This window comes from Gasterosteus aculeatus, chromosome 1, assembly GCF_964276395.1.
Source record: "Gasterosteus aculeatus chromosome 1, fGasAcu3.hap1.1, whole genome shotgun sequence".
NCBI lineage: Eukaryota > Metazoa > Chordata > Actinopteri > Perciformes > Gasterosteidae > Gasterosteus > Gasterosteus aculeatus.
The window spans coordinates 9,410,889-9,421,020 of record NC_135688.1 but is presented as its reverse complement, the minus strand read 5'-3'; the positions used below and the strand labels follow the sequence as shown (position 1 = coordinate 9,421,020).

At 39.8% G+C, this 10,132-nt stretch overlaps 1 protein-coding gene across 3 annotated transcripts; it reads right to left on the bottom strand.

Moving 5' to 3' along the window:
- Nucleotides 1–712: 712 nt before the first annotated feature.
- On the bottom strand, nt 713–9,116 carry scn3b (sodium channel, voltage-gated, type III, beta). 3 transcript variants are annotated; one of them, XM_040185964.2, is made up of 6 exons: nt 8,388–9,116; nt 7,008–7,186; nt 6,667–6,895; nt 3,806–3,944; nt 2,186–2,269; nt 713–1,673 (listed from the first exon to the last, which is right to left on the bottom strand). In XM_040185964.2, the coding sequence occupies exons 1-5, from the start codon at nt 8,440–8,442 to the stop codon at nt 2,206–2,208; spliced, it is 666 nt and encodes a 221-aa protein (XP_040041898.1). In that variant the 5' UTR covers nt 8,443–9,116; the 3' UTR covers nt 713–1,673; nt 2,186–2,205. The 3 variants fall into 3 exon arrangements, with proteins under 3 accessions (XP_040041898.1, XP_040041914.1, XP_040041906.1); XM_040185972.2 differs by having other exon boundaries at nt 1,539–1,673; nt 2,198–2,269; nt 8,388–9,089; XM_040185980.2 differs by lacking the exon at nt 2,186–2,269 and having other exon boundaries at nt 8,388–9,105.
- Between the last annotated feature and the right edge of the window lie 1,016 nt (nt 9,117–10,132).

The following is a 10,132-nucleotide window of genomic DNA, read 5'->3' as shown; positions in this document are numbered from 1 at the left end:
AGTACAGAGGGCAGTTGGGGCGCATATTGATAGAATGTAGGCCATTTTATTGGGTTATATCCTTGGGGAGGTACACTTTTATTATGCATCGCAAAGCCGTAATTCTGTTCATACTGTTGCAGAGTTTATGGAATGTGTTGCAGAATCTGTGGCCACTTGATTGATGGATAACGGTTTCACTTTTTACATGAACAATTTGCTATTCAGACAATTTATCTGGCCTTGGTAGGTATTTCTTCTGTCTATTAAGCCTCTATTAGTGAAGCACGCTGGGGGACTGGTGTCTTCTGTATATATTTTATGCATGGTAAGTAATAAACCAACTCACATAGTAATTTCTTTCTCAGGCAATCTACCTCACTATAGGCATGCCTGGGTTGCTATAACAACAGCTGCTGCTATATCCGTCTCTGCTGTGGGTCACGGCTAGTTAAAAGTGCAATGTACATCACCTCCCTTTGACAGTTCCCCTTTATCTTTGTTCCTGCTTTTCTGCACCAGCTCTGCTTCCGCCAAATAACCCTATGCTTTGTTTCAGCTTTATTAGACAGACATTAAAAAGTAAATGAAAATTGAAATGCTTATTCGTTAGCTGTTTTTCTGCACTAATGGGAGCTGGAAACAACAGCTCCTTATTGTGTTGTTTTTTAGCCCATGTCTTACATTTCATTAGCACTAGAGCCAAAGATAATAAGAAGAACATAAGACAGATGGTGCTGAAAGTAGATATTGTATTTTCCTCTCACCATTCAAGTGGACTCAATTGCTGCGTAATTCCAATAACATCTGCACTTACAATTAAACATTAGTAAGAACTTTTCAGTAAACAGTGCTTCAACACAAAAGCATTGCATTTAATAGTTCAATAGGAGCTCACGCACACATTTTTTGGATGAAATAATATGCACATTTCTATACAGCTGCACGCACATTTCATCTCAATAGCAATGCTGTTATAGAACACCAGCCACAGTTTAAGTAAGACTTAACCTCGATTTAATTTGACGTCAGTACTGAACACATGTAACATTTTTATACCTAACGACCTCTAGAGGAATTTAGATTGACTCACATAGATTCACCAAATACAATACAAATATCTCTATTGTTCCATTACATTGCGGTTTCACCGATGCACACAGTACAACAGAGACAATTGCACATTCATACAGTATAAACGCTCCATCCACTGTCATAAAAAGACGTTGGCGAATAAACGAACGAATAAAATCCAGGCACGGCCTATAAATTGTAATGATACAAAATTAACTTAACGAGAACTGCAGAGTCTGTACACAAGTTGTATATAACAGCCAAGAGGACAGTTTCTTTCATTGGATCATTTCTCTTGTTTTGAGGTTATAAGTCCCAGTGGCACCACTAACTACTGAGAACAAAGTCGACGGCAAAGCACAGACGGCATTTATCTGATAATATTGTGCAGGGCACTGATATTTGTGTTCTTTAACCTGCTGCATTTGACAAAACAATTCATGTAAGATGCCTGGTATGAAAGTTAAAGAAATAAGAGTACATTAGGAGAAAAAGCAGCACTTTTTGGGCCAGATTCCCATGGCTGTTTGGGAGTGATGAAACCTTCCAAGTGGCTCTGTCCAGCTGGTGGACTCTTTGCCTTCTGCTGTCGTCCAAGTTCCATCGTGATTGGTTAATATCTAAAGAGAGCAGAGAAGTACATCATACTCAACAATTAAATGATTTATGCGTAAAAACAAACAATGGTAAATTGCACACTGCGAAATGAAACAATATGCAAAGTCAACATCAACAGGAAATTAACATAAACAACTGTGTCCTTTAGGGTTATTATAACTCTGGAACCCTACTTCATATGCATGCTAATGCTGTACAATTCAGATTGCTAACATGTATTAACTTTATATGCACTGAGGAGTGTTTTTTATTGCATGTACTTGTCATGATTTATATTGAACTATGTACACTGAATGGAGAGAGAACAAATAGTGAGGTAGTGATCAGGAGACATTTCCATAAATGGCAAAGGGAACAATCAAGAGGACACACACAGAGGGTGCTGATGCAACAGGACTTGCAAAGTTTCACATGAGTTATGAATCTAAAAGAGAAGGAAACTGTGAATTGAGAGAGAAAGAGAGGGATGATTTCACTGATCGGGATCAGATTGAGAGATTCACATGTAAAATACCGTGTCACTGACAACAGCTTTTATTCGGTAACAGGAGCGGCTGGGTTGTCCTTCTGCTCAGAAGGGATGGCTAGGTAGTTTGTCCTGCAGGCGGATCGGTATAAAAACAGAAACAGCTTTCTAAGACCTGGTGGTGGGACACTTTCCATCCCCAAATACTTCAAAATAGTGCAGATTAATGTTTGAACAGTGGTTTAACGGCTCACTGTTTCCTTGTGGGACTGTGGACATTCTTTGGGGGGCTTGTTATCATCAGAAAGAAACAAAAACCTCATATAGTAACATGAATTATGTTCCCATTTCAATAGAGAAAGTCAAATCCATTATAGTTAAAACGATTTTCTACCTCTGTCAGTTTATTTAAAACGGAGCCTTAATCCCGCAAGTCTTTCCCAGGTTGCGTTTTATCTTTCCTTTCAGTAACATTGCAAAATGTAACCTCAGAATGTTTCGGTAGCCCACATAACCTTTAAGCCTGAGTAGCTGAGAAGCCCACAAGACGGCCTTTTCGAGTGGGTGGTGTTTCTCACCGTGAGACGAGCGTGTCATACTGGTCAATAACAGCCACTCCTTAACTTTTGCCTTTATTTTCAAATGACCTTTTATTTAGCAATTTATGTATGTAACTAATTGATTTCATGCGGCTTTCATTTCTGATTCATTGATGGCTCATTTTATTTTGTCTATTAATTGTCTGAAAATACTGAAACTGATCACAATGTCTTAGAGCCCTGCCAAATCTTAAATATAGAAAGTATTCACATACATATACATATTAAAAACGTATGGTCATATTTTCGCATTGTATTTTGTCAATTTGTGTAATGCCTAATTTTAAAAGTCTGCATCAAACAGTGTTTCTGGGTAACTAATGCTCTTCCCAGAATTAACGATAAGATATTACAGCACAGAAAAAATATTTTTTTACAATGTTTTCCTCTTAGGTTGTGTTGTGTCCAACCCCTGTTAATCTGTAAAAATAGATTTGGAATCAGGATTAATCACCCTCAAAACTACATTAACTGGATAAGCACATGTGCTCTGTGATTTTTCTGATTGGGACATAAATTGCCTGTTCAAATTTGTCAACCTGGATTGACTGGCCTCGTCAACGCCATGGCAACCCGGTGACTATACAGCCGCACTTGAGTCTTTTGTCAGTGCTGACAAGCTGCAACTGAAAATGATTCTGATAGAGCTGCAAATCCAACGCTGATGTAAAAAGGCTGTTTGGAAAAAAACAGCAGTCAGCAGTGCTTAGAATTATTCAGGCCTGTCAGGTAGTCCAAGTGAAAAGACAGATTATCGCAGCGGGTTAATACAAACTGATGCAGTGTTGACTCAATTAACTTTTTGTCTGTTTGTCTGTCGGGTTCTTCCCCTGGACGTTTTTTGTCACTGTTTGCCTCCATAATTTCTCGTTCAGACCTGTTTCTAAATGATTATTAATATGTAAGGACCAGACCCACACACATCGTCTTGGTGACCCATCCCACGCACCCAGTTGCGCTGCAGTTGCACTTTAAATTATTTTTTTTTCCAATGATCTGCTCTCTTTTGCGCCGAAGCTCTCGCTTGTCTCTGCTTACATCTACACTATTGTGTCTGTGGGAGACTCACGCTGTGTCCAGTGCCTGCTCATCTGACTTGGAAATCTTCCTGTAGCAGTAGACCATCTCTACCAGCAGCCAGAAGGTCAAGCAGACGAGCAGCACATACATCATGATCTCAGAGTAGAGCGCCGCGGCATCTCCAGTGGCTGTGGAGCACACACACAATAGCAGGGAACATGTATTATCCGGTGTGCAGCCACCTATGAACGTCTCTGCGTGGGAGAGACTTTCTATGTACATGATATTTAAGTAATTGTTAAGCTTGTTCATGTACGTGCAACATTGCTCACCTACAACTCTCAGTCAGTAAAGAGAAGGCAATAGTTCTATGGTAAAAGTTGTGTCCAACTCAATGGGTGCACTATTATTACAATGCAGCAGTGGGGATCCTGTTTGAGACTTTTAAAAATGATGCACAAACTATGTTGCATACAGACGATTATGGCAGTGCCTGTGGTAGAATGATAACAGAAGGAGTTAAAGGTGGCTTGTGGAGTTTTCTTATCGGTAAACAAAAACTATGTTAGAATTTTTTTTTCCCCGAATACATTATTTATATCCTTACGGTTAAGCAGAGGTGTTGTGTTCATTTCCTTTAATGCAGGACTGGTAAAGGATCTAATCTTATCTTCAACAAAAAACATTTGCAGAGCCAATTGCTTTTTCTAAATGCTTTAAATCGGGCATTGTTTACATCCAACCTCTTCTTATTGCTGCTTTTTTCCCTGCATCGCCACAGTTGTTGTCATTCATCTCTCTGTTGTTAGCAAACAACTGTTCACTGGTAGAGTAGTGTGAAAAGAAAGGGCAGGATGCATGTGTGTCCTTATGTTATGGCCGTATGAACCAGACAAACCGAAAAAACAATGTTCCAGACAGCTGCTAGGACCTCCACAGGGTACCTTTAAATGTCAAATATGATAGATATGCAAAGTCACAGTGGTTCTCGTGGCATTAAACACCTCAAACGTAGGTCATACTTTTAAAGTACACAAATGTAAGACGTGTTTCATATGATTCAATAAATTATATCCTTAAATGTACTTTACTTGAAAGGGAATATGTTTGTATTTTTTAAAACACTACTCTGATGTCCTTATGGACGGAAACCTTCAGTTTAAGTGATGGTGGACAAAATTGTCAGTATTTATGAAGTTATTATGAGGCTTGAGCTGTATTGTTTTTCATATTAAGCAGATATCTGCCATAGTTACACTGCTTTTAGTGCAGATGTCCTCTTTTTATTCCAAACAAAAAAGAACACTGAATTAAGATGAACTCATTTCTATTTTGTTATTTTAGGACTGTGGATTGTCTCCATCACTTAAATATGATTACAAACATTTTTTGGAATTACGGAAATTTAAATAAGGAATGATTCAAGCAAATGCCAAGCTGACTTGGAAAACATCGGAACCTATCCTTTAACATCTTTCATTGCAGGATCATTATGAGCCATTGTGAACCACTGTGCCAGTGAGTGTGTACCAAATTCCAAAAAGCCTGCTGACCAGACAGTTAAAAGCATTCACTGGTTTGATTGTGCGCTGCCTGCAAATAGAGGCGATTACTGTAACATAATACCTTCGCTGGAATGTTTGCCGTAACTTAATCCATTCCGCTATATGCTATGAACATCGTTGCCGTAACACGATTCCTGTAATGTACAGTATACACTGGCTGGTGGCTTTTATGAAATTTGGTCCGACGTCTATGAGATGTGAATGAGAGGCTTAATATTTATAAATGATCAAACTGTGGTATATTTTGGATAGTTGCACTTCAGAAGAAAATTATGTTCAATTTTCACTCTTTTTCCATTTAAAATCCAAACACTGAGATACAGCTTGGCCTGGTCTATGTTTAAATGCCTCTGATAGTGAACTATATACCACATGCAAGCACTTTTATATATAAGATATTTTCTAAAGGTTATTCCAAATATACATGTTGTATTGTATATTCGATAAAAGTGGAGAATGGCACATTCAGCAAGCCAAGCATTCGGGAAGCAGAATACATTACCCCTCATCATAGATAGCAAAGAAGTTGGTTTGAATTAACCCCTTCAATGACAACAGAAGAAAGCTTTGATGAACACTAAAGGCAGACAGAACAAAATGCACCATTATTACTACTAAGTACAGAGGACAACGAGGACAGAAGGAAAGTGGTGTTGTTAGTGCCCTAACACTGATGCATCGCTTAGTGAAAACGTTGAAAGTAGGAAATATATAATAAAATGACAAACCCTCTTTAAGTAGTTACATGAACAATGTATGCAGCAGGAAAGGAAGGGCTTGTACACCACAAAGAGAACACTCTTTGTACCAGGAGGGATTGTTAATTAACACGCCTGAGCTGAAACCTCTTTAACATATTGTGTGTGCAGCTGTGTGCTCCTGCTTATCTTTCTCCTCCTCCTCCTTATCATCATCCTCATTAGCATCATGTTTGTGTTAGAATGTGAAATAGTGCTGGGAATTCATCAGTTACGCCATCCTGCATCTCAGAAACCAGCTCTTTTGCTTAAATCTATTTCAGTTCTTCTTCAGAAGAATTGGTTAAACACAAATCGGCTCTAATGATAGTTAAAACAAGCAGAAAAAGATATTGCACACAGATTATTCTTATATTTAAGCTAGTCTGCGTGTGCAGCCGAGACGGCTAAACCAATGCTGCCTTTTGGAGGGCTTTTAAAGGCTAAATATGATAAATACATCCATTCGGGGCTGTAATACCCATTTGTGATTCAATAGATTAAATAGATTTGATTACTGCAGCACCTGTGGACAGAAGCGGACGTGTTTCTAAATACCAGATTACAAATTGATAGTCATATTGGAGTTGTAGAACTATTAGCCAAACCTTTTGCTTTCACAGTCAGCTTGATTTCCTTGGTGAGGGAGACGGAGGGTTTGAAGGAGTCAAACTCAAACTGGCGATGGACGACGCATTCGTAAATGCCTCGGTCACCGTAGGTGACATTGATGATTCGAATGGAGACATCTTGCAAATCCTGGCTCCCATTCCATTCCAGACGGCCTTTAAACGGCCCATCCGATTCAACTGGACTATCAACATCATACTTGTAAATCTTGAAGAGAGGAAAAACAAGCAGGCATGCATAAAATATATTTACTACCATACAATGTAGTAAGAACACATACGGCGTATATTTGATAGACAATGATTTAGCAGGGACCTACATGGGTTTTGTTAGGTGGAGCGTCCTTTTCTTTGTTTGGCATGTAGTACCAATCCACATGTGTCTTTGATTTGATCTCATCCCTCTTTATACAAGATATGCAGGTCAACTTCATGGATTTCCCCAGCACCGCATCGGTCTCCGACGGGATATCGACACATACCGGCCGGCTCGGGTGGACTGGAAGAGCATTTACATGCAGACAGCATAATTAAAGCACAGCCAAAGATGTTGAAGTCCCTTTCCAGAGTGTTTCCTTTTTGTTCACAAGTGTTTGACCTTCACGGTGCAGAAAGATACAAGGTTTGAGGCTATTTCATTTCTACCTGCCGAAAATGCGTCTGTGCTCATCATAAATTGAGCGATAAAAAGAGTTTAGAGTTTAAGTGCAGGGTGATCACTACTGGTTCAGGAGCCCGTCTTGGTCTAGCCAGCAACTTTTGAAATGACTGGATCACAACTTTCCTGATTGTGTAGCCCCAACAACCAGTAAAGTTGCAGTCTACATCTCTGTGTAGAAATTCATCATGATTTTACATCAGACATTTGTGTACAATTTTCAAATATTCATTTTACTTTTTGCGTTACGTCCAAAGATGTGTTTTATGAGGTCACAGAGTCCTTTGATCAATATATTCTAATCAGTTACTCTACCCCCAGATTTGAGATTTTGGTTAAATTTGGAGAGGGGTAACTAATAAGTGTAATTTCTCAGTATTTTCAACATGTTCATTGTTCTTTTTTTGTGGAAAAACTATGTTGGGAACAAAGGAACAAACTCAAGCAGCTTTTCAACAGGAGCCTTTCAAAGTTACTGTGCTCGAAGGCGGCACAATGAGTAATTTTCTGCAAATTGTATCAAGAGAACAACGATCGATCGATGGATGAATAAAAGCATTGCAAGGGATGGACTAATTAGAGGAAGGCAGGTAGTGCAGGGGAAGAGGGGACGGGATTATAACAAATGATTGTGAGCCATGTCAGTGAGCTGTCCACATGGCTGTCTGTGTGTGTGCTGCTGTATCTGCTCCGGTGCTCTTACATAACCCGAGTCCCTCAGGGCGGACAGTGACAACATCAATTCCATCTCATCTCATCGGGGTTTTTTTCTTTTTTTTGGACTCGGGGCTTATACAAATATGCATGGAAATAGGACAGAGTAAAAATTAAAAATAGCTAAGCCTCTGTTCAATGGATTGTCTTATTTAAAATGCTAATAGAACCGAGCTGTGTTGCACTCGGGGTCAGTGAAGCTGCTCCGACAAGTTCACAAGTTCAAAAACACATGATTATATGTGACCCCCCAAAATCGGTTGCATTAGGACATGAAACGCCCACGACCAAACAGATACATGTTGTACTTGTATGCGTGTATACTTACCAACGAAACACAAAAGCACCAAAGTTTGCAGAGGAACTCTGGTCGGCGTTACCATATTAGGCGCTTCCCGGGGCCGCTGGCAGACGGTGTCCCTTCCAGCTGTTGTCTTTTGGGGGAAACCCTGAAGTTGTGGGAATAGCAGGAGTTGTGGAGAGGACTTCAGGACCACGGACAGCGCCGCTCTTCGGCGGATGAGCGCGCGAGGCAACTTTGGTCTTCACGAGTAAAAACCCTTTACTCCTTCAGAGGCCCGTCGAGACTTGCGGAATCGAGCCTGCGGGAGATCTGCTCGCTCGGTTAAATTCGAGTCGTCCCCAAAAAAAAAAAATCAAGAAAACACCAACTTCATCAATAAACAGGCCCACGGGGCATCGGGACAACAGACCTGCTGCTGCTGCTGCTCTATTTCAGCTCCAGAAGCACAGAAGTAGAATAAAAATAAACCGAGCGAAGAGGAAGAACCTGTGGATTCTCAAAAGCCGATTGAGTGCCGCGAGGTTGTAGAGTCTTGTTTACGCAAAGAGCAACATTAAAAAAAATAGCACTTCTGTTATTTCACTCTTCAAAGAACGACTAAATGGGCTGTTTGAAGTATTCTTCTTCCAGCAAGGATGAATGACAACATTCCCACGCCGCGGATCGCTGCCTGTGTTTTTGCAGGAGTCACTTAGCGCTGGTGGAGCGGAGGCTTTGGTGCGCATGCGTGAGTTACTCCCTCCTACACTACAACGTGCACGTCCTTATTACCGTCACACGCGTAGGCCTGAGCTATCGATCATGCACGCCCGTTTACATCCGCTTTCCTTTTAACTGAAGAAACATAAAACAGCGCGTCATTCTGTCAAGTGAAAACCAGTTATAGGGCTAGTTGACAAACCTACAAACAGATTTCAGTAGTAGTTGAAACAGCCTGTTCTTGTTTAGTGCTTTGATGAGAGGATGCAGAGTTGAAGGTCTTCAATGACATTGCATCCTCAGATTTACCATGTGGTTTAAGATTAATAAAATGCACACATAGACATTGTAAAAAAAATCCTGTAAATGTTAAGCACACATATAGACTGACGGTATCTGTGGTACCACTATGAAGCAGATAAAGCACAGTGCCAGACTTGACGTTTTCTAAGGATCTGTGTATATTTCAATTAGAATTGCCTTCTCCTTAATAATTGAAGGGACAAACTAAGCTCAGTGCAATGGGTGTGAAGGATAATTGTTTCAACAAATGTTTTTACAAAGAGTAACTGAAGGAGGGAATAACCCTCATTTATTTTAAATCCCACGAACCCAAACTGCACCAGAAAAGGAGTTAAATGAATGCTGAACAGAGTAATTACATCATATTTTGTGTTTCTCACTAAAGACCAAAGTGATATGATTCCCTTGCAAAATTTGAATGATGTGATGATGATGCAATAAATTGGCAGGGAATTGAATCCACGGGCATATCTATCTCTTTCTCCCATCTTCCTCTGTCACCTGCACTATGACCATGAATACAAAAATAGATTTCATGACTATATCTTTTGGAAAATCTACATCTACATTTTCGGGGGCTGGGGGTTAAATATTATTGAAAAAATCGGTACGTATTACTGATTATACAATGGTAACATATTTCAGTTTACTCTGTTTCTGATTTTCTTCTCACAGGAACAAGGATACAGCATATAGGCCTGAAAGAGAAACAAGATTTTCACTGTAGCATTACAGTATTTAATTTCGCCTCTATTGTATCTGGAGTA

Coding starts and splice junctions, on each gene's coding strand:
- scn3b (XM_040185964.2), bottom strand. CDS start 8,442: ATGGTAACGCCGACCAGAGTTCCTCTGCAAACTTTGGTGCTTTTGTGT. Junction 7,187..8,387: donor GGTGCTTTTGTGTTTCGTTG/GTAAGTATACAC, acceptor ATGCTCTTCCAG/TCCACCCGAGCCGGCCGGTA. Junction 3,945..6,666: donor GCTGACTGTGAAAGCAAAAG/GTTTGGCTAATA, acceptor TGTGCTCCACAG/CCACTGGAGATGCCGCGGCG.